This window comes from Drosophila bipectinata, chromosome 3R (assembly GCF_030179905.1).
Source record: "Drosophila bipectinata strain 14024-0381.07 chromosome 3R, DbipHiC1v2, whole genome shotgun sequence".
Taxonomy (NCBI): Eukaryota; Metazoa; Arthropoda; class Insecta; order Diptera; family Drosophilidae; genus Drosophila; species Drosophila bipectinata.
Window position 1 is genome coordinate 9,076,816 of NC_091739.1, and position 23,312 is coordinate 9,100,127.

A 23,312-nucleotide genomic window follows, 5' to 3' on the forward strand; every position below is an offset into this window, starting at 1 on the left:
TCCTTGAATTAAATGATTAATTGTATAAAATAAATATAAATTGCACTTCGAACAAGTGTCTGGATTATTTAATATTTTATTTGAAACAATTAATTTTGAAAAACTATCGAAGCTCTCGTTGGTGTGGCAGCTCTGCAAAGCTAACCGCAGCCCTGGCAACTCTAGTTTCTATTGAGCAGGCCCGACAACGTTGCGTGAATAAAACAGTTTACATAAATTATTATTTACAATTGCACAAGCCGTTGATGTTGAGCATTCTCGAGCAGAAGGTGAACTTGACCCCGGTGCTGATAGCCCGTTTAGCCACAAAGTGCGAAATTCGCGAGCTAGTATTGTGAAATTCGCTGGCGAAAATCACGGCAGCGATCGAAGAAATTGCAGCGCAAATAATACCTAGCCTCGAGTGAATTAACGCGGTGTGCGTGCGGGTGTGTGAGTGTGAGCGTGCGAGTGTGGCGGTGTGTGTGCGTGCGTTTTGTTAGAATTCGCATTTTACGTAAAGAGCAGCTTTTATCAGCAGTCAACTTGATGTTGGCGAACCTAAATCGCAGCAGGGGAAAATTGAACAAGTTCTTGCAGCTTCTGGCGGTAATGAATCCCTTTGAAAACCCCGACCCCGACCCCGACCTCGCCCCCCTCCACGAAATCCGTGAATAATCCATCCCACTATTGAAATCTATATATTTATTGTGACTGCAAGTGCAACAACTATTAATTATGCCTAGTACACATTTTATTTATACTCTCTGTCATTGTGGTCTCCTCCGCCTCTTTCTACATTTTGCTCTTTTTCTTAAACAATATTTGTTGTTGAAGAATGCCTGCCCCTGACTCCTCCCCAATCCCCTTATGCCCCTTGCACCTACACACCACCCAAAACCAAAAAGCGCTCTTCCCGTTTCGACGGAATCTTCGGCAACCCTAGCCAATGGGTTGTCGCAACTTGTTGCTCGTCCCCTCACATTGCTCGCTCACTCTCTCTATCTCTCTCTCTCTGTGTGTGTGTGTGTGTGTTTTGGCACATTTTGTTATTTATTTCCGTTCAGTGTAAGTCTTCCAAACCCAAAGCAACGAAAAAAAAATATGAATGTTTTATGGATCTTGCTGTTTGATGATCGGTGAGAGATAATGCGATCCCTACTATATAATCGTCACCTGTTCAATAAGAAGAACCTAGCGCATTCATTAAACGTTGCATGTTGTGGATGCTCGAACGTGTTTTTAGTACCGTTTAGAACCGGATTTGGTCAGCTTGGTAGAAAATCATGTTGGGACTTCTTGTGACAACTTTGGATTCTGATTCGAAGCGGTTTTCCGCCATTAAGGCAATTCCAATTGGAACACTAGAGATTATAAAAGGTTTCTCTGATTCCAATAGGAAGAGTTAGCCTCGGGTAGGAAAAATACCATATTCTTAAATCTCCGGAGATCTGAACGAGTGTGTGTGTGCTGTTAGTTATTTTTTTGTTTTTTTCTAATTGCATGGTTTTGTTTTCTATTATTTTTAGTTATTGCTACGTTAATTTCTTTCTTTCGACACTCCCACAGTGCAAATAAAATAATTTTCAGGTAGCGATCCGATCAGCCGGCTGTTATTTGTTTGTTTGTTTGTTTTCTTGCTGGGCTTTCGCGTTACCGTAAGTGTGTGAGCCGTAAAGGGGAGAGTATACGAGAAAATCGAGGGCCCAGAGATAGCTGACTGCGTATTATGGATAACGAGGCGTTAGAAGCAACAACAACAGCAACACCATCCGAAGTTGCAACACCACCAAGCACAGCAACAACAACAACATCAGCAGCAGCAACAGCAACAACATCATCAGCAGTATCAGGAGCAACCACATCATCTTCATCTATAACCGCATCGCCATCGTCATCGAAAAGCGAAGCAGCCACAAACAATAACAGCAGCAGCAGCACAAGCGGCACTAGCATAGTCGTAGCCACTAACGGTATCAAAGAGAGTAACAGTAACTTAAGTACAACAACAGCACCGTCAGCAACGCCAGCATCATCAGCCACAACAGCAACAACAACAACCATACCATATCTGGTCGGCGTTCCAACCAGTAGTGAGGTGAGTTGTGTGATCCCCACCCCCCCAACACCACCCATCTCTATCCACTCTCACTGTCTCCCTATCTCTGTCTCTTGCTCACCTGTTGCCCTCCGCCCTATGACCTATGACCTAAGCATGTGTAACCATTTTTTAGGCAAAACCAAAAGCTAATAAATATTTAAAAAATAAAAAAGGCATGTTTAAATATTAAATGTCTTAAATCCACATATTAGTCACCGTAATGCTTACTCGTCTGTACAACAAATCAATTAGTGTGTGACTATTGCCCACTTTATAGACCCAAACACTTCCTAGTACTACAAATCGCAGGCTCTAACAATATCTAATCTTATCGCCCCCAATGATGTGTGTTACCTCCACCTCCAATTAGACTTTCAATGTTGTGGCTTGGATAACAAATCAAATTATAGATGTATCAAAAGCGCTAACAAGCTAACAAGTGCTTAGCACTGTTATCATTTCAAATATAAGTACTTTATTATTTTAATATTTTTTGTTTAAAACACAAGTCTATGGCTCGAACGCTGCAAAATATTTGCTTTTTAAAACAACCTCCAAGGCTCCAAGGAATGCCGCTTTTAGTGCCTGGTTCGATACCCAGCAGTAACTTAATTCCCCCGTGTTTATGGAATACCTGTTGCTATCCGAACCCCGCTCGCCCCGTGCACATCTCTATGTTTGGTCTAAACTAAACTGAAACTAACCCACACCCACAGGCAGCGCGGCTTAGGCGTCAAGGATTCGCGCAAAGCAAGGTAAACAGGGGGCTCGCCGATGTAACCCGAAGGACTCTAATCTCTACCTCCAATTTTTGCAAGTTCAACGTTCGAGTATGCTTTCGTAAATGTTGCTTTGCTTTTGTTGTTTCAACAATTTCCTTTTTTTAATTCTACTAACCACAAATAACTCGTCTGGCATGGGAAAAGTAAACAAGAAATACCGCCATTGCGCCCATTTGCAGGCTAACAAAGACAAGGACAACACACCGCCCCGAGATGCACCGCCGCCCACGCCGATCACCAAGGGCCTGAACCTCACCGGCACCCCCATCGTTCGCAAGGAGAAGCGCCAGAGCAGCGCCCGCTACAATGCCTCCAAAAATTGTGAACTGACGGCCCTCAGTCCCCTAACCGAGCGTGAGTATATGATAATTCACAATAGCTACTAAGATTAAGAATTAGTATAGTACTTAGTTTTAAGATTTGGCCACATTCCAGGATATTTTTAATTTGTAGCATACTTTTTGGGATAAGATATCCCTCTATAGATATAAGTATAATTTCCTGAGATTGTAAAGGCATAATGTCTATGAGGGTTATAATAAAAACCATATCCATAAGAAATTTAATCGAAAGCGTATATTTCAGTTCTTATTTCGCTCGATTATTTTCGCTCAGCTGTTGCAATTGTTTATTATTATTTATTAATCACGAACGTTAAAGGTCAAGGGATTGCCATCAGATTAGGTGGGTGGCAACACTGACGCACAACGGTGCACATACACACACTCGCATACCCGTACACCCCGTTACAGCAGCACATTCTCCCCCAATTTCGACTCATGCGCTTTCTCTTTACTCTCTTCACCCTCACCCCCAACGACAGCCAGGCGCTCTTAATGTCATCAAAATGATTAGTTATTGATTGTATTATACTATTATTGCTAATTGCTGTGGACATTTTGTGTATATATTGACACAAGAATCGTATAAACAAATTTCGCGTGTTCGATTTTATTGTTTTAGCCGATAGCTTTGTTTGCGGCTAATGTTGTTATTGTTATTGTTGCTCCCGCTGCAACAGCTCTCCCCCACCAAGGCTCTCCGGCTCGCTCTCTCTCTCTCTCTCTCTGTTTCCGCGAATGTATCGATTTTTCCGATTGCCGCAGCAGTTGGAGCAGCAAAATAGTTACCGTTAGGCAATTGCAAGACGCAATATTAATATTTGAGAGAAATACCCATTTATTTTGTTGTTTAATTGGGTTTTTTAAGTGCCGACCCTCTCGCTCCCACCCACCAGATAGAAGTAAGTGAATTAAAGCCGTTATCCGGTAGAAAAAAAAAGGAGAAACATTTTGTGCGGAGGCGTTGGCATTTGCATTTTCATTTCCCATTTTCCATTTTCATTTGCATTCCATTTCGTATTGTGTTGTCAGCACAACCGCATTTGGCATTAATCTAAACCATTATCTCTATATTGCAATTCCATTACAGATCCTATAATTTCATGCTTAGCGTGCCCACATTGAATTAGTAGTGTATACAAATTGTCGGTTTTTTTTTGTCCGTCAGTCGTTGTTGAATGATTGCGTTTCGATTAGAGCCGTCTGAGTGGCATTTCCATCAAAAGCGGCACTAATGAGATGGTCTTCGGTGCTATGCTGCTATCGGGCAACATAAACGGCCCAAAAAAGCAACAGGAACCACAACAGCAGCCCCAACAACAACAGCAGCAGAAGGACGAGAACCCGCAGAAACCGAAACCGGCTGAAATCAAAGCCTCCAGAAGCCACAAGGATACCCAAGATACCCAGCAACCACCAGGCGCCGGGTATTATGCGCTCGGCATTCGAATTCCAAAGTCGCCATCTTTCCACAGTGGTCTAGACCAGCTGGCCGACGACGAGTTGGAGGACCAGGATCAGAATCCGGACCAGGATCGGGAGCAAGGCGGCAGCAAATTCAAATTCAGCAGCGTGGAGGAGCTCAAGGCCAAGTTCGAGGGGCGGAAGACGCCCCTCTCGCCACCGGAAGCGGCCGCCGGATCAGCGGCAACTGCCTCCTCTTCGCCCTCGTCCTCCTCCACCAGCTCCAACTCCTCCGCCTCGGCTCTGTCCTCGCTCTCGCAGGCGGGCTCATCTTCGCTGGCCTCGGCGGCGGCCAACTCCTCGGCCTCATCCTCGGCGGCAACGTACGGCGGTGGAGCCAATTCGGCGGCAGCCGCTCTGATAGCCTCCTCGCCCTTTGGATCGCAGTCCTCCACTTCCTCGTTGTCGCTTTCCTCGAATGCCGGCATGCCGAAGCCCGGAGCTACCACAACGGCTGCCCCAACCAGCGCTGGAAACTCGCTGGTGTCCACCCTGGCGCAGCACTTTTCGGCGGCCACCTCGGCAGCTGCCTCTGCGGCAGCTGCAGCCGCTTCTTCTGCTTCCGGTTCGACAGCTTCCGGCTCGTCTGCTTCCTCGTCTAGCGGCGCCAGTAATGCATCCGGCTCCATTGCCGCCAGCAAGGTTTGCAGCTTTAGTCCACACACGTACATACACCCAACGCTACCACTCCACACCTGCACCACCGCCCACACCACATCATGTCCAGATAGCATTTATTTCTAGTTCGGGAATCTGCCAAGTGTGAGATATAATCCTTCGAATTTCGTGGAATTTGTGCCATGCATGGTGTTGTTTAAATTAATTATTATTTTATGACGTAAAGTGGAATGATATGCATGGGTATTACTAGCTAATAGTTCAAGTATTTTTATGGGAAAAATCCATCCGAATAATTGTGAAATTAGGGGCTTAATAGGTCTTTCAAGAGGGGGCTATATAAGGCAATTAAGGGATATGAATGGAAGTATTCATAGAAATAGTTAGTCCCACCGGACATGAATGTTAGTAAAATATAATAGTCACAATGAGCAAGAGGTTCTCCGGAAATGTCTATCAAAAATCAGACATAAAGTCAATTGTGGTCAGTTCTTGATTTAAATTTAGAAATATTTACATAAACTAGAGCATCTACATCATCTACAGACAACCATTTACACACAAAACTACCCACCTATCGATAGTGCCTTCAAATTTTAAACCAAAATACCACTCTGCTCTCATTTCATCGCTAACTCATCCTCCAGTCACCGGTGAGCGCGGCCGCGGCCATTAAGAACATACTGAATGCCACCAAAAGTGTGGGCAACAGTGCTGCAGCGGCGGCTGCAGCAGCGGCGGCGGCCACCTCCTCATCATCCTCATCCTCCACACCAGCCGCCCCAACAACTAACAACACCACCAACGCCATAGCCACAGCCACCGCTACCGCTCCCGTCACCAGCACTGGCACTGGCATCGGCACCGGCACTGGCCCTGGCCCAGGCGCCATACCAAACAACGAGGCGCCCGCAGAGGAGCTGCGCCCAACGGTGGCCCAAAATCTGGTCGGCGGCATTAGCATCTCACTGGGCATTGGCCAGCGGAATGGCAGTGCCACACAGACGGCAACAGTTGTGGCCACATCCAGCTCCACTGTGGTGGTGTCCTGTGCATCCAGCAGCTTGACCATCCTGCAGCAGAACGGTGACCACCATCACCAGACGCTGCAACAGCTGACCGGCAGTCCGGGAAGAGCTCGTGACCGGAATCTGTTCCATACGCCACCCACCGCTTCGGTTGCCCTGGCGCTGCCTGCACTGCGAGGTTGCTATCCATCCAGCCCAAGCGGCATGGGGGGGGGGGGTCAGCCTTCCCGTCGTGCCCTTGGGCTTGGTCCTTTCTGATCTACATTGGTTTCATTTTGAGTTTCGCTTGCTCGCTTTTGTTGGTCGATAAGTTGTATGAATCTACATTCTTAGTTTCTTGTCGTCAAGTTTTTATTTCTATTATAGTTATTCAATTATCCTAAACTATCCTAAGACTTTGACTTTGGTTCTGATTTCCGACTGCTTCCTTCTCAGAAACGACGGCTGGCGAACGGGAGGAGCTGTTCATCCAAAAGATCCGGCAATGCTGCACACTCTTCGACTTTTCGGAGCCGCTGAGCGACCTGAAATGGAAGGAAGTGAAGCGTGCGGCCCTCCACGAGATGGTCGACTTTCTCACAAACCAAAATGGCGTGATTACCGAAGTGATCTACCCGGAAGCGATCAACATGGTAAGTGGCTATCATGGGTATTAGTTAGAGAGAGTTATTAAGGTGGATTTTCTTTTACAGTTTTCTGTCAACCTTTTCCGCACCCTGCCGCCATCGTCCAATCCGAATGGCGCTGAATTCGATCCCGAGGAGGATGAGCCGACGCTGGAGTCGTCGTGGCCGCACCTCCAGCTGGTCTATGAGCTTTTCTTGCGCTTCTTGGAGTCGCCGGACTTCCAACCAAATATGGCTAAACGATATATCGATCATCAGTTCGTATTACAACTATTGGATTTATTCGATTCGGAGGATCCGCGAGAACGTGATTTCCTAAAGACTGTTTTACATCGCATCTATGGAAAATTTTTGGGTTTGAGAGCATTTATTAGGAAGCAGATCAACAATGTCTTTTACAGGTGCGACTTGATATGACGTCTCTAAAGCGCAAATAATGAAGTACATATCTTATAGATTTATCTATGAAACGGAGCATCATAACGGCATAGCCGAGTTACTGGAGATCCTGGGCAGTATAATCAATGGCTTCGCTCTACCGCTCAAAGAGGAGCATAAACAATTTTTACTTAAGGTATTGTTGCCATTGCACAAAGCCAAGAGCCTCTCGGTCTACCATCCGCAGCTAACCTACTGCGTGGTGCAGTTCCTCGAGAAGGATCCCAGTTTATCCGAGGCTGTTATCAAGTGAGTAAAAAGCTAAAGATGAATATATTGCCTAGAGTTCTGATACCAAATCCTCTTGTTTTCAGAAGCCTTCTTAAATTTTGGCCGAAGACACATAGCCCCAAGGAGGTGATGTTCTTGAATGAACTGGAAGAGCTACTTGACGTAATCGAACCGGCCGAATTCCAAAAAGTAATGGTGCCCCTGTTCCGCCAAATAGCCAAGTGCGTCTCCTCGCCGCACTTCCAAGTGGCTGAACGGGCGCTCTACTATTGGAATAACGAGTACATCATGTCCTTGATAGCGGACAACTCTGCGGTCATACTACCCATCATGTTCCCCGCGTTGAATCGCAACTCCAAGACGCACTGGAACAAAACAATCCATGGATTAATCTACAATGCCCTCAAGCTGTTTATGGAAATGAATCAGCGGTTGTTCGACGACTGCAGCAAGAACTACAAGCAGGAGAAGCAAATGTAAGAAGGGTTTACTTAAATCCATACCTAACTTAATATTAATGTAACCCGTTCGTTGGTCACCAGGGAGCGCGAGAAACTGTCGCAGCGGGAGGAGCTCTGGCAGCAGGTGGAGAGCTTGGCCAAGACGAATCCGGAGTGGTCGAAGGCGCGTCGGTTCAACGACTTCCTGCCGCCGAACGACAGCCGAAACCTGTATAATGAATACAATGAAAATTGTGATCTGCCCTATGAGCAGAACGAGCAGCAGCAGGCCCGCCAGCCGCCGCCCCCACTTCCGCCGCAGAAACAGGCGCTGCAGGAGCCCCGAGAGGTGAGACAGGCACTTGCCACACTAACCACACTAAACAACTACTAATCTGCCGCGCCTGATTCGCGGTGCGGCGCTCCTAGCCACGACCCATCTGGCTCAACTTTAATTCTAATCGAACGAATGTCTGTTAAAATAATCACACTCATGTCATTTAAAACAAAAATACATATTTGTATATCTTTAACTATGTCTATTTATTTATTACTTATTGGTTCACTCACTGTCCGCGAATCTAAGCCCAACCGCATCACTGACCCCCGACCTGTGACACTTTCTTGATGTGCCTACCATCTGGCCTGCACAGTGACTAAGACTCACCTTCATCTGCCACTCATGTTGATTAATTGAATAAGTTATTGATTTCATCATAATCGAGTCATTCATGAACACTTTTCAAGATAGAAAGATATATTTTCTAAAAAATTATTTCATTATAATTGTAATAATGAAGTTATTTGTTCAATTTGCCTTAATGTGCATGATTTGCAAAACCCTATTCCAAATGATGTCACTCTTATATCAAAAATGTTTTCTATTTTAAATGTTTTGTGTTGTGAATATAAACAAGAAAGGAAAGGTCATTTCGGGCAGAGCCGAAGTAGATATACCCTTGCAGTTAAGATCGGATATATACTGAAATTAAGCATATAATGGGCCGATCCTTATTAGAATTTCTTACTGAAACCAATTTATTAGAATACAAAATTATAAAAAAGAGTCCCAAGCTTCTATTTTCAAATATTATCTTCACTTAATCCGATAGTTCAGTTATACGGCAGCTATAGGATGTAGTCGGACGATTCTTATGAAAGTTTGTATGTCGTATTATTTTACCTAAAATAAAATCCATAGAAAATCCCACTTTCTAAATCTAAAAGTACCTAATTTAAGGCATTTCCGATGATTCAGTTATATGGATAGGATAAAGCTTTACAACTGAGAAACTAGATCGCATGCTCAACTAGAGACAGACGGACATGCTTATATCAACTCAGGAGGTGATCCAGATCAAGAGTATAAATCCTTTATAGGGTCTGAGATGTCTACTTTACTAGGCTGCGCACTTGACCAAAATTATCTCTCTCTCTGCAAGGGTATATCCAACAGGGTAATACCACTATGATAAAGTTCCTTAAGTTCATCTAACAAACTTTTCAACTCTAAAATGTATCATAAAAATTCAAAAATATTCAAATATTGTATGATTTCTAATGTATCTTAAGCATGTCATGTATTAACCTTCACTCACGATCTGAATGGGTCAGTGTACAATGTAAGGCCTTGTTGGGTTAGCTTTTGTACATACGGTAGTTGTGATGTCCATCTGGTGGTCACATGGGGATCAGACTACAGTTTGACTAATTGTCTCTCGACCTGCACTTCGATATCGTATCGTAACTCACCTGTCACCGTAATGTCACCCGTAACGTCACCCGTACCGAGTGTCCTTAGACTTGTCCTTAGCAAGTCGATTTTCTATTTGCCACCTTGCTTCCCGTTCCACACAGGTTCGGGGCGAGCGGAACAAGGACAAGCCGCTCCTGCGCCGCAAGTCGGACCTGCCATCGGACAGTGGGACCGTGAAGGCCCTCATCGAGCACAAGCGACCCGATGAGTACCTGACCACGCCGCCGCCGGATGGAAGCATCTAGGAGCTAGGAGCTAGGATCTAGGATCACAATACACCCAACGCAACAACACTCCAACCTTAGAATGAAAATAAAATGGAAAACCACAGAGCCCCAGGAGCTAAACTGATAAATAGAAAAGAATATATATATTATTATGCATTTGCGGGAGAAGCGGGAGCGTGGCCACGTTACACAACTATTTCTTTATATAAACGCATATAAAATATCCTATTTCTAATGAACAAGCATAGTACGAATAAAGATCTAAAATCCCGATCGAGAACTATAAACTAGACTATATGGAATGCCAACTTTGATTTTATCTTTTGCGTTGTATGCATGTCACTACAGTGAAGCTTAGACCCGAATGATTTCCTTAAGTTATTGTTTGCCTTTGCATGTTGCTGCTACCGCCAGAAGACGAACGCCCCCCCTAATCGATCCGATCTGAATAATTATTGGTGTACCCATTGTGCTCTTACCATTTCAGTGAAAGCGTCTAAATTAAATTGTACAGTTGAATTTGAAATGTCTAACTTAAGGCGTAGGAGACTACCACCTGACCCGCGACTTCTGCCACATACTCCGACATAGCTTGTTACCTATGTACACCATCACCATCACCAGCATACATACACATAAATATATATAAATGTTTAACTACTCCGCAGCTAAAGTTTACAAGTCTTATAGCCCCTAGCAGCTTACCTATAAATATTTATATTAAAAGAGAACCCCCAAAGGACAGATCAATATCTATACGTTAATCTATATACATATATACTATATATGTACATAAAAATATATATGTTTAATGTGGGATCCGTGCCAGCCAAATGTGTGGAGGAGCATCCTTAATGAGAAGAAGTTTCCACAGATATTCTCAACTATAATAGATGACTTAAGGATGCGGTCGCCGGAGCTGATCAAAAGTTCTTCTACCACTACCAAGTGCTGTACAGGCCAAGAAAACGAAAGGCTTCAGTTTAGCTATAGACACAAATATATATTATATAGAGATGTATTTACATATTTTTGGCAAAAAAAAAAAGAATATTATTGTATGGCATGGTAAAAAGGGAAAGTACATAATTCGCAGAAAGGTAGATTTTTTCATACAGGAGACGGTGAAAATCAAACTTTTCAATATAAAAAATATAAAAACTATTTTAAAAAATCTATAAAAAAAATATATATATATATATGTATTAATAAACGTGAATACAATAAATAAATGAGTTATACACCCTTAAAGAAATATATGTGCAAATTGTAAATGGAGCATGTAATTTTGTAAAATTATAAATAAAAGTTTATCATGTCGAGAATAGCCGGACTTTTGCCAAATGCACATAAAGGAAACTTTAAACTTATGCCTGCTGGCAGAGAACCTAGAATCGATGAACATTTACAGAGCCTAAATACAAATTAATTACAGGGACAGAAACTATATCAGGATCCTGGTGGATAGAGACTGGATTTGGCCGCTTATCTTTTTGTTTGAATAATTTACTGGAACTTCTCGGTGAGTCCTCGCGTCTTGATGGCCATCTCCGAAAGGTGTTGTTGCAGCAACCGTTTGTTTACTTTTTCCCTAAAGATCAGAAAATAAATGATTTGCCTTTGAAATATTGTATCCTCCACTTACTTGATTATTAATGATGTGTAGCGTGTCTTTTCCGCATCGCTGATAAGTTCTGTGGGGAAATTAGGAGTTGCCATCACTGTCTTTAGCCAGACTGCCATTTCAGCCGGGTATTTCTTGTTCATGGCCAAGAAGACATCTGCAAACTTGTCCACTTGAGACCGCGGCGTCAAGTATCCCACGCAGGTCATCACCGTGTAGAGGGTCTGTTCACCGGTGGCCAGGATGACCTCGGTGACGTGCGGATGGTTGCGCGAATGCATTATAAAGTGGGTCATAAATTGGATGCTGGTGCGAATGGCTCCACTCTCCGGCAAAGTCATGCACCGTTGAGCGTAGTAGACCAGACGATCATAGGCGATAGTTTTGTCTTCCAAAGTTTGCGGTATCTTCTTTACAATTTGCGACGCACACCCATAGAAGGTCTCCATGGTGTCCGAAATGTTGGAGAAATTCTGCTGTGGAACGTTCTCAAAAACCTTGAAGCTGTGCTGGATGAACTCCCTAAGGAGTTGTTGCATTAGCGGCTTGCAGCTCTCGTCCTTGTAAAACATAACGATGGCCTGGAATTCATATTCGGTTTAATTGTGAGTTTTTAAATGTTTTTAAAAAATAACCCACCGTTTTGGATATCTCCATCGTTGGAGCACAGCATCGTGTCTGGAAGCTTGCCACAATAAAGAGGCATAGATCTTCCAGCATAGGTTGAAAGCTGCCTCTTAGATTCATTATTGCGTGCTTCATGGCACTACAAGCGGCCTACAATGTTTAAATATAGGATTAACATAAATCAAAAGTATTTTAAAAGTTTTACAATCGCTGTACCTCAAGAACATCTATCTCCTCTACCCAAATCTCGGCTATTCGCCTAAAAATGGGCATGGTTCGCTGCATCACAAGAAGAACTGGCTGCACAGTTGCATGCTCCTTAGACTCCTCATCCAAATCCGTGTTTAACGACGAGAACAACGTGGAGATCATATTGAGCCGAAAGATAGTGCGAATCCTGGCCGCGGGAGTTTTCTGCAATTCGACCACAATTGTAATTTTTCTTGACTTCCCTTTCTTGACTTGAAAAACATACTGTATTTGCTTCACAGATGACCTGAAGTTCCTCAAAGCACGGACTAACGATGATGTCCAAATACTTGGGTATTTGATCCGGTGGTAGCAGGCTCATCAGCTTCCCAATGCTGAACATTAATCTGACCGAGTCCGAGTTCTTCATGCGTCCTGTAATGAGCGAAGCATGGCAAGCATTGAGGAGCGGCTCAGCATATGGTTTCAACTGCAGCTGGCAATCCCGGCACAGTTCCTTGAGGCCCAGCGTGGCCTGGGCGGACATTGAGGAGTTTAAGCCGCGCACCAGTAGGTTAATAGCTGGCGGAATAAAGGACGGGTTCTCCATTAACCAGTTGCAGTACGATCCGACCGTTTCGAGAGCGGTTCCCAACAGCTTGACATTCATCTTTTCGTATGGGATCTCGGCCAGAACGCGCATTAGCCTGGGTATTTGTCGCGATTCCTCGCCACCAAAGTGCTCGGCCACGGATTGGAACGAATAGATGCAGGCCTCCAGCTTTGTCCAGTGACTCGGGTGCCGTTGCAATTCAGCCAAAGCCTCGTCCAGCATGGCTGCCAGGATTTCCAGAATGTAATCGTGCAGCACATCATAGCAATACATCTACAAAAATGGAATAAGAAATATATATAACCCTAATAATTGCATAGAACCTAACATTGTGTGTTTCAGACACATAAAATTAGTTTAAAAAAATCCGCTTTACAGTAAGCACTCACAAAGGTATCGGATATATCCTGCCTGTAGCACCTAAAACACTCCAAGTCGTCGGAGTTCCACTTGTCCAACGACCTTTCATCTGGCTGCTCCGATTTGCGCACCAAAATACTTGTGAGATGAGCGTACAGAGGCTTGATATACTCCCAGCACTTGATCTTCTGCTCCTCGTTCTGTATGGCGAAGACCTCGTCCTGAAGCATATACCAAAAGGCCAGGGCCATTGTGCTGCAGGACTCTTCGACCGGGTAAATGCCGGGCTTGTCGGTGCAGTGGAGGATCTCCTGGACGACGCGGTTGACTAGCACTGTGAGCTCCGGATCTGACGATGTGATTCCACTAAGAAGCAGGCTGGAGTGACGTTCTACGGCCGAGACGAAGAGCATGTAAATGTGCACAATAATGTCCTCGTTGTCGTTATCCCTCTTCCATTCCATCTTGGTGATTTCGCTCAGGGAATCGAGGAACATCTTGATTAGTATGAACGACGTCTTTGGGAAATTGTGACAATCCGGTTGGATAATGATGGTCACCATCGTCTTCAGGCAAGCCTCAGCGAGTTCGTTCTCATCAGCAGACATGCAACCGTCACCGGCTCGGATGCAGGGCCAATAGCATTTGTTTACAACCTCCAGGAGCACCGCTGTGATGGTCACACAGCCCTCAATCGAGTAGCCAATGTTTCTAGGGGAGATCAGAAAGGATAAGAGCGGTTTTAAAACAGTTCCTAGTCCAAGAGAATATGATGGTTTGTTACTCACTTAATCCAAGTGCCTACGCACTTGACGGCTCTGATCATGTTGCTATAGGTTTCTGCATCCCAAACCCGGTTCATTTGCTGCTTAAGATACGACTCGTTCGTCTGAAGTATCAATGGAACTCGCTTGCCTAGCTCGGCGCGCAAAGTGACGCGCTTGACGGAGGTATGGATGACCTGGGCCTCCTCTGGAATGGCCTGCAGCACCTCGAGCATGATCCATAGCTGAATGTCCGGCGTGACGTTGGGCATTCGCTGATTCTGGAAAGTCTCGATCACCTCCTCAATGGCCCTGGGCCACTCGTCTAGCATGTGGACAATGTAGGCGCCCAAAGCGATGCACAACCTGTTGAGTACGATCTTGGGACCTCCTGCAAACTGGACGATCGTCTCAAGGATCTTCTGCTTCAGCTCCTCGCGGTTCTCTGGAGGCACTTCATGCCAGTGCTTCATCAGCTTGGAGTGCAGCGTAATTGCGCCGAAGAATTGCACTTCCTGACTCTGCGCGGGAATAAAAAATGTAGAGTGGGGGTGGTTAAAAAGGGGGTGGCAAGAGGTGGTGCGTGGGTGCATGTATATACACAGCGGATTAATTCGGTGCAACGATGCGCAGGTCCTGCGAGGTCCTGGGATGCATAGAGAATGTATTGTACACAACTCACCTTGCCCAGCTGCATAAACTGCCAGGAAAATTGCCAGGCCTGGGGACTGGCCTCCGCCTCCGTAAGCCATCCGTGGGTGACCGCCTGGTCTTGGGCATTGATCCGATAGAAAGCGATGACAGCCTCCTCGAGACGGGCTATGTCTATGGGTTCCATGCTCCTCGCATTGGCTGCTGCCGCTTGGAAGCTTCCTTCCATTAATCCGCTGACGGTGGTGGTAGATTTTTCTTCGCCTGGCTCCTGCTTCTATATGCTACAGTGTGCGCTTACGAGATAGCGGGTTGCCGAGCATCGCGACGTATTACCTATCGCTTAACCGATATTTTTGTAGTTTTTGTAGGAGTTTCAAGTAGCGGATATCATCTTGCGGATACTTTGTCAAATGTTTAATTTCATTTTTTTTTCTTTCTTTTATATTTCTTTGTTGTATTTTAATTTTGTTTGTTGTTTATGTGCGTATTTATAGTAGCCCTGGTTCAACGGTAAGAACTGGTCACTCTAAATCTACGGTGGAGGGTTTTTCAAATCTCAAAAACCGCCTTTTTTGAAAAACCGGTTTATATTGTCCAATTTAAAATATATTCTTACATTATTGCAAATCAATAAAATATTTAATTTATTAGAATAAAAAACAAAACCTAAATTTAGACATTTGACCAAGTCGAAGATTATCTCCTTTACCTTAAATATCAACATACATTATTATTTCTAATTTTCTATAGTCATATAATATTCAAATCCAGAACTGGACTTTATCGATGAAATTTTCAATCTTTTTTTCTTGAATTAAAGGCAATTTCGAATAAAGTAAACAAGTCATGGCAAAGTGAGTACTTAAGTCATGTCAACAGCACCCAATCAACGTGATCAAAAACCGTCAAAGCTAGCAAAAGTTTAACTTAGAATCTCTTATTTACCTTAGTGACAAGAGGTAATGCTGTTCAAAGTAACATTAAAACACTGAAAGAATAGTATGAGGAAAAATTCGAAGCGAATAGTTAGTCTTTAAGCGCTATATTATACCGCTATACTTTTGAGCTTTATATCTTTTTTTCATATTTTATACAACACAATATCATGCTTTAAGTAAAAGATTAAAGATACCTCTCTTTCAATACTGCCTGCAATACATCTCCAAAAATCATTCAATCCCAAAAATGATTTGGCAATTGTTTCAAGTTCATTTCTTACATCCCATTCAAGATCCATCTAAATGCCACTCATATTTTCTTGCGATCGTTGTACTCCCCTGTTCGCACGTCAGCCAGACTCACTCATAGTTAACTTTTGGCCACACACTTGACACCCTGAGTGCTTGGCTCAATTCCAGCCCCAGCTCTTGGCCAGCCTGATACGTAATCATAACTTTGCAGAAAAGCATTTGGCGTTGGTCAATCATGGGCTAGGGTCTATGGGTTGTGGGTGCTCCATCAACGGGGCTATTATTATTGCCTTTTGTATTGTGTATTGTTTTATTGGGTTTTTATGCACTCTGGTCACGTCTTCATCTGTTTGAGACACGTGATTTATGAGCACCCCGTCAGTGGAAGGTATATTTAGGGCTAGTACCAGACCCACTTGACACTGAAGGGGTTTTATTACCCGCCCGCCCGGCAAACGGGGCTCCGGCAAACCGAAAACAGTGACTGTTGAACTTGATTTGTGTTTATGCTCATGCCGCGATTTGTATTTGGTAATTTGTATTATTTGATATTTCTGTCTGGGCTGCCACCGTTTGTTGTCTTTGGCAGCCGAGTGTTAAATCGTCAACATTTGTGTGGGAAATTAGATCGCTGAGCGCGTTACCTTGGCAAGGTCATTTGGCGCGTACTTTGGGGAATGCTTGTCCAAGCGATTAAAATTTATATTGTTATATGTGAGTCACTAGGAGTGGTCTATAGATCACACTCACGGTGACAACAGGCTATTTTTATGATGCAAGTACATTATTTGTTTGTTTTAGCAAATTTTTACACCGAACACTGACATTGGCAACCACTTGGGTTAGCTAATTTGCAACTCAAGTGGGCATCGTATAAACACTGTTTATGGGTCAAGTTGTGCTAATTAGGAGAAGGTTCTTTGGAGAATCGTATAGACTAAGAATCAATGCAAAAATATAGAGTATTAGGTTCATTTTTATCTCTGAAACAACTATCACTTTGTGGGTAAAACCACCCAGGCGATTATCCATTTTTTTGGCTTTGTTTAGCATTTAAAATTTAATTAGCAGGGCACATTATGGCCAGCCATTTGATCTTTAATCAATTATCAGGTCGCGAATTGAATGGACTCCATAACCAGAGGAGTGGGGCGAACTGGCCAATTTTACAGTTGCCGAGTCATGCCGAATGAATATGCATAAAAGCTGTTCAAATACATATCTCCTCAGATCTGGCAAATAAAGCAACTCCACCGAGGCAGTGCAAAGTGCATTCAAGCCGATTTGTTTGCTTTGGGTGTCTGGTCTATAAAAAGAAATACAGCCAAAAAAATGTCTGTACTCAAGGTCAGATTTTTAGCGATTCACCGAAATTGCCAAAAATTAGAGATTGGATGGAAACAAAAATTGATTATGAAAGTATCTGCGAAATCGGGCGAGCTAGAGCCCGAAACATTTTCAGTTGGCTATTAATGAAACGATTTGGACGTGAGTCGTATGCAAATGAGACTGGGTCAAGCAGTTGGAAGAAACCAAGCGGGCCATTTGTAATCTGCTGAATGCCTGCTTAATGATCTCCGGCTCGTGTAAGCCAAACGATCTTGTAAGGCCATCTGCCACAGTCGCATCGTATAGCCGCCCAAATGTGAAGCCCGGAAAAGCGACGCTTGGTGCTTGACATTGAACTTCAACAGAAGTCCAATGACTTGATCCATTATAGTGCAAATAATCGGTTAATAGGAAATAGCGGAAGCACTTCGGTTCACCCACAAACACACTTTGATTCGTTCGCACCTCGGCGCTAATAAGTCGGCGACAAATTGCCGATCATTGACTTGTCCAGTGTGATTCGGATTACAACGATCATGCGTGCTAATCAATATGCATCAAATTCCCCAAAAATAGCCAATAAAATGCTAATGAAAGCGCCCATTCGAGATCAGCGAAAAAATTTGCAAGTTCACCGGATGAACTTGAAAAAGATGGTCCAGTGAGAGAGGCAAACAATTTTGTATCTGGCATCTTGTATCTTTAAGATTCGTGCGAGTCTATTTGCCGTGATCGCTCGAACGTAGCGTGTTGACCGAATAGCCCGGCAGCTACCTGTATTGTTAAATTTGTTGTAGTCTTGTGTATTTTTCAGACTTTTTTATCTCGCATAGGCTTCAACGTTGCAAGCCGGGCGGCGACGTATCATTTTAGCGTCGGACATCAACGGGCGCGCATGCGCATTCGAAAGAAAATTCGGGCAATCGATCTGGAGTATCTGACAAGTGTATTTTGAGTATCTATTATCGTGGCACATTTCTATTCAGAGCAACCGCGCCCACCTCGTAAGTGCATTATTTTGGCATCGATTTGCATTGCCAAAACGTGTTTAGAATTTCACAAGAGGAATTTACACTATTTGTGATCAAGTGATCAGTGAGCGAGTGTGTGGCGTAAACCTACCAACCTAAGCAGCAATCTGGCCATTTCTGAGAACAAGTCGGGCTTGGTAGGCTCAAAAATGCAGTTTCGCAAAAAGTCTAATGCATGGGTTTTATTTATGAAGTAGATTGCACTCTTTTGGAAATTCTGTCGACGGAAAGGTGAACATAATAAATTGAGGTGTTTTTTGCAGTGAATTTTGATTGGAAAAATCTGGCTATTTTACAAAATAAAATTAAATGACTATGATATTGAATTTATTTGTCTTGAATTAAAAAGATGTTAAAGATTTGTGTTACCATTTATTAGATTATGTTAATATTTCTTGAACAACATAAGAAATGTCTATATCTTCTTTAAGAGTTTATGATACAATAATACAACAAATTAAAAATGGAAGACCATTACCAAATTAACCAAACCATTAATTTAGGTTATCATCTTTAATAGCCTGAAGATTTAATAAAAGATATATATCTTTTTTAGGTAACCAAGTTAAAATTTGCTAAGCCTTTTAATGAGCTACTGTTTTAGTCATAGCTTTGGACGTCGACACAGTATAATTTGTGATTTTAGATTTTACAAGCCAAATGTTATACTTATCGAGATCTTCAAGCAGCACGTCTCGGCCAATTAATTACGGCTTAATGGCCCGCATTGATCGCTGAGGTCTTGATAACCAGAACATTAATGAATGCAACGCCCTTCGGAGGGCGGGCCTGAAAGTGAAACCAGCATGACCGGGTTCTGAAAGAGTTGTAACCAATCGACTATATCCAAAGGCAAGGCCAAGGCTAGAACTAAATAAAGACAACTAATCGCGGTGATATCTGTTCGTCATGAAGAGTGTGTTTTAAGCGGCTTTGAATTAGACATGGCCATTGTTTCGATTTAATTTTGAACCTCTTTGCGGCTTTAATGAGGTTAATTGTAATGATTTATTGACATTGGTGCAATTTTATTCGCTCTTCGAAAAATTCCAAATTGAACAAATTTGCATACGCAAGCATTTGGCGCCCACTGCTTTAAGTAATTTAATTTCAACTTTTTTTTATTCGGATATTTTTGGAAGTGTCGTCTTCGGCTTTATGGACATCCGCGTGCGGTTTATGGGTCAACGCTTAAATATTTGCTTGGTCTCCTCGATCGATTTATTTTGTTATTTTTTTGCCTTTATTTTTTGCAATATTTGCTTTGATTCGGTTTCTTCTTCATTTTGGTTTTGTTTTGATCGCAAACCGGTTGGCTAGCATTAACTTTATTGCGCTCCTTTTGCAAAGTCATTATTTTTATTGGCGTTTTCGATTTCTTGTAACCCCAAAACCCGTTGAACTTGAGCTCAAAACGCGATCTGGACGAGATGCACTGGATGTGCGTGTATATCACTCAGAACAAAGTAAGGGAAAGTGAAATTCTCAAGGTTCCATTCCTGCAGTCTATTCTAAATAATTAAAAAAGTTCTGAAAAATATTTCGTTTGTAGATTTTAAAGAAAAATTTATCACCACACTATAAATTGTATAAGGTATTTCGCTCAAGAATCGGATGATTATTTGCAAAGATATTTCCTTCGCAGTGGGCCATAAGTATTGTCCCTCCATGAACTACATTTATAAGGGACATTATAACATCTACATTATAACATTTATAATACATATATTAAAATTTGACAAAAAATCTAAAAAATATTTTGTTTGCGGATTTTTATGCAGATTGGTGGAAAATCGATCTACAAATCGTTTAAGGTATTCTGCTCAAGATTCGGATGATTGCTTGCCAAGATATGGCCTTCGCAGTGGGCCATATTGTCCCTCCACGCACTATCCCTATTTTTGAAGGGGATCCTCCAAAAAATTGGACGAAAAATCTAAAAAATATTTTGTATCTAGATTTTATCGCAGATTGATGAAAAATTCAGCTACAAATCGTTTAAGGTATTCTGCTTCAGAATCGGATGATTATTTTCCAAGATATGACCTTCGCAGTGGGCCATGTTGTCCCTCCACGCACTATCCCTATTTTTGAAGGGGATCCTCCACAAAATTTGACGAAAAATCCAAAAAATATTTTGTATCTAGATTTTAATGCAGATCGATGGGAAATCGATCTACAAATCGTTTAATGTATTCCGATCAAGAATCGGATGATTGTTTGCCAAGATATGGCCTTCGCAGTGGGCCATATTGTTCCTCCACGCACTATCCCTATTTTTGAAGAGGATTTGATGAAAAATCTTAAAAAATATTTTTTGATTTGATGCAGATATAAGAAATTGATATTCCGCTCTGGAATCAAATGAATATTGGCCAATAAATGTTCTTTGCAGCATTAAGAAAACCACACAAATCATTATGATATTTTTTTGGCATAATACTAATGAAATATAACATTTTTATTTTCAGATCCTGTGAAAAATGCGATTTCTAGAGGGAATAGTTCTTTGGTTGTGTTTTCTTCACACCTCTTGGGCCCAATTATTAGTGGACTTGGTTCGTGACTTTGAGACTTCATTGCTGAATACAAGAATTCCGGACACAACCCGCTTTCTGCCGGAATATGATTTTATAATAATTGGAGCCGGCAGCGGAGGATGTGTCCTGGCCAATCGACTAAGTGAGATTTCTTCGGCGAGTGTTCTTTTGTTGGAGGCCGGTGACCAGGAGACCTTCATTAGCGATGTCCCCCTAACGGCGGCTCTCACACAAATGACAAGATACAACTGGGGCTATAAGGCGGATCCCACTCCGAACGCTTGTCAGGGTCTCAAGGGGGGCGTGTGCAACTGGCCCAAGGGGCGAGGTGTGGGCGGCACTAGTCTGATCAATTTTATGCTGTACACCCGCGGTCATAGGCGGGACTACGATGAGTGGGCGGCGAACAATAATACTGGTTGGTCGTACGACGAGGTGTTGCCATACTTCCGGAAATCCGAGAGGGTTGGAATTCCAGAGCTCTACAAGTCGCCCTATCATGGCCGCAATGGACCACTGGATGTCCAATATACAGACTACAGATCGCAGTTACTGAAGGCCTTCCTCAAATCAGGCCGGGATCTGGGCTACGACATTACGGATCCGAATGGAGAGCACTTGATGGGCTTCGCTCGTTCTCAGGCCACCATCCGGAACGGTAGGCGCTGTAGCACCAGTAAGGCATTTATACAGCCGGTGGTACACCGCAAGAATCTTCACATTTCCATGAAGAGTTGGGTCACCAAACTGATCATAGACCCGGTGACAAAAGTAACCACTGGCGTGGAGTTCATTAAGCAGCGGCAACGGTACGTGGTTGGTGTCAGGAAGGAGGTGATTCTCTCCGCTGGAACCATTGCCAGCCCCCAGCTGCTGATGTTGTCTGGAGTCGGCCCGGCTGATCATTTGCGGGATCTTAACATCTCTGTGGTGCAGGATCTTCCAGTTGGGCACAATCTTCAGGATCACATAACACTCAATGGGCTGGTTTTCGTGGTTAACGATTCCACTGTCAATGATGCCCGTTTATTGAATCCCTCGGACATCTTTCGGTATATCTTTGCCGGTCAGGGTCCTTATACGATTCCGGGAGGAGCTGAGGCCTTTGCTTTTGTCCGAACACCCAGCTCTAGTTTTGGTGAGTAAAACTTTGAGCCAACATCATGGAAATTATATCTAACAAATCTCAAATATTTAAATTCAGCCAAGGACTATCCGGACATGGAGCTTGTATTGGGAGCAGGATCCTTGAGCGGAGACCGCTTTGGCACTATGCGAAATCTTTTAGGCATTACGGATGAATTCTATGACACCATGTTTGGGGATTTACAAAATAAGGAGACTTTCGGGCTTGTCCCTGTCCTTCTACGCCCCAAAAGTCGCGGACGCATTTCTCTACGGAGTCGCAATCCCTTCCACTGGCCGCGAATGGAACCCAACTTCATGCAGCACCCTGACGATATAAGGGCTATGATTGAGGGAATTGAAATGGTAAAGAACTACAAGCTGAACATTTTAAAGGTCCCTCTTATTAATAAAGTAACTTTACAGATCCTTCAGCTGGCCAAATCCAAACCAATGGTGAAGATGGGCACTCATTTTCACGCTCGCCCGTTTCCTGGATGCGAACATCTTAAGTTTGGCAGCGAGGAGTACTGGAAGTGCTGTTTACGGCGTTACGGATCCAGTTTGCAGCATCAATCGGGCACCTGTAAGATGGGACCCCCGACGGACCCCTCATCCGTGGTGGATTCCGAACTCAGGGTCCACGGCATTAGCCGTCTACGGGTGGTGGACGCCTCCGTAATGCCGAATGTTCCAGCTGGACATACGAATGCCATTGTGATAATGATTGCCGAAAAGGCCTCAGATATGATCAAGAATGCGTGGCGCATGAAAACGACTCCATTGGGCTCATAAAATAATATATAAGTTTTTAATTTATTTTTGTTAGTCTCGTGTTTAGATAGTAGATTAGGTTTGCATGTGATCGTTACGATAGTTTTAACGTTATTTGGTATTCTGGGGACCTGAGGGACCAGCGTTCAGATATGGAATGTATTCTTTTTAATTTGTGATAGGTGACGAGTGTTCTTTAATAGTAAGATGAAAAGCTTTGTAATAAATATGAATAATTCACAAATTTGTTACTGTTGGTTTCTGAGTAATTTTTAAAAAGCGCGCCAACCATAAGAAACGGTTTAGCTTTTCGTGGCAGTTAGCTTTTGTTGCTGAGCATTTAAGCTTTAAGCTTAAAAATAATTTAAGTTCGACTTAAAAGAGCCATTGTTAACTGCCTCTTCATTCAAATATTCTGACTATTTTAAGCAAAAACATTTGAAATTATGTTTCACTTATGC

The 23,312-nt window shown here is 43.2% G+C and overlaps 3 protein-coding genes across 6 annotated transcripts; 2 read left to right on the forward strand and 1 right to left on the reverse strand.

The window, feature by feature from the left end:
* Positions 1 to 143: 143 nt before the first annotated feature.
* Positions 144 to 10,890, forward strand: wrd (Protein phosphatase regulatory B subunit well-rounded). 4 transcript variants are annotated; one of them, XM_017246434.3, is made up of 9 exons: positions 144 to 269; positions 1,549 to 2,077; positions 3,042 to 3,216; positions 6,749 to 6,945; positions 7,006 to 7,340; positions 7,396 to 7,626; positions 7,692 to 8,084; positions 8,151 to 8,397; positions 9,906 to 10,302. In XM_017246434.3, exons 2-9 carry the CDS (start codon positions 1,709 to 1,711, stop codon positions 10,047 to 10,049), a joined length of 2,091 nt encoding a protein of 696 aa, XP_017101923.2. In that variant the 5' UTR covers positions 144 to 269; positions 1,549 to 1,708; the 3' UTR covers positions 10,050 to 10,302. The 4 variants fall into 4 exon arrangements, with proteins under 4 accessions (XP_017101923.2, XP_017101924.2, XP_070138380.1 ...); XM_017246435.3 differs by having other exon boundaries at positions 159 to 269; positions 1,509 to 2,077; XM_070282279.1 differs by lacking the exons at positions 144 to 269; positions 1,549 to 2,077; positions 3,042 to 3,216 and adding exons at positions 4,332 to 5,309; positions 5,933 to 6,491.
* A 330-nt stretch (positions 10,891 to 11,220) lies between these two features.
* cdm (importin-13-like protein cdm) lies at positions 11,221 to 15,314 on the reverse strand. The gene is made up of 8 exons (XM_017246430.3): positions 14,891 to 15,314; positions 14,233 to 14,729; positions 13,474 to 14,155; positions 12,758 to 13,357; positions 12,499 to 12,696; positions 12,295 to 12,432; positions 11,677 to 12,236; positions 11,221 to 11,622 (listed from the first exon to the last, which is right to left on the reverse strand). Exons 1-8 carry the CDS (start codon positions 15,086 to 15,088, stop codon positions 11,538 to 11,540), a joined length of 2,958 nt encoding a protein of 985 aa, XP_017101919.1. The 5' UTR covers positions 15,089 to 15,314; the 3' UTR covers positions 11,221 to 11,537.
* A 2,825-nt stretch (positions 15,315 to 18,139) lies between these two features.
* Positions 18,140 to 23,047, forward strand: LOC108128579 (glucose dehydrogenase [FAD, quinone]). The gene is made up of 4 exons (XM_017246256.3): positions 18,140 to 18,385; positions 20,884 to 22,090; positions 22,157 to 22,443; positions 22,504 to 23,047. The coding sequence occupies exons 2-4, from the start codon at positions 20,896 to 20,898 to the stop codon at positions 22,870 to 22,872; spliced, it is 1,851 nt and encodes a 616-aa protein (XP_017101745.2). The 5' UTR covers positions 18,140 to 18,385; positions 20,884 to 20,895; the 3' UTR covers positions 22,873 to 23,047.
* Positions 23,048 to 23,312: the final 265 nt, after the last annotated feature.

Bases quoted from the DNA above. Each gene is read 5' to 3' on its own strand.
- wrd (XM_070282279.1), top strand. From the start codon at position 4,443: ATGGTCTTCGGTGCTATGCTGCTATCGGGCAACATAAACGGCCCAAAA. The intron at 5,310-5,932 runs GTTTGCAGCTTT...CTCATCCTCCAG, and splicing joins GCTCCATTGCCGCCAGCAAG to TCACCGGTGAGCGCGGCCGC. The intron at 7,627-7,691 runs GTGAGTAAAAAG...TCTTGTTTTCAG, and splicing joins TTATCCGAGGCTGTTATCAA to AAGCCTTCTTAAATTTTGGC.
- LOC108128579 (XM_017246256.3), top strand. From the start codon at position 20,896: ATGCGATTTCTAGAGGGAATAGTTCTTTGGTTGTGTTTTCTTCACACC. The intron at 22,091-22,156 runs GTGAGTAAAACT...ATTTAAATTCAG, and splicing joins AACACCCAGCTCTAGTTTTG to CCAAGGACTATCCGGACATG. The intron at 22,444-22,503 runs GTAAAGAACTAC...GTAACTTTACAG, and splicing joins TGATTGAGGGAATTGAAATG to ATCCTTCAGCTGGCCAAATC.
- cdm (XM_017246430.3), bottom strand. From the start codon at position 15,088: ATGGAAGGAAGCTTCCAAGCGGCAGCAGCCAATGCGAGGAGCATGGAA. The intron at 12,697-12,757 runs GTATGTTTTTCA...GTCGAATTGCAG, and splicing joins TCATCTGTGAAGCAAATACA to AAAACTCCCGCGGCCAGGAT. The intron at 12,237-12,294 runs GTGGGTTATTTT...TATGAATTCCAG, and splicing joins CGATGGAGATATCCAAAACG to GCCATCGTTATGTTTTACAA.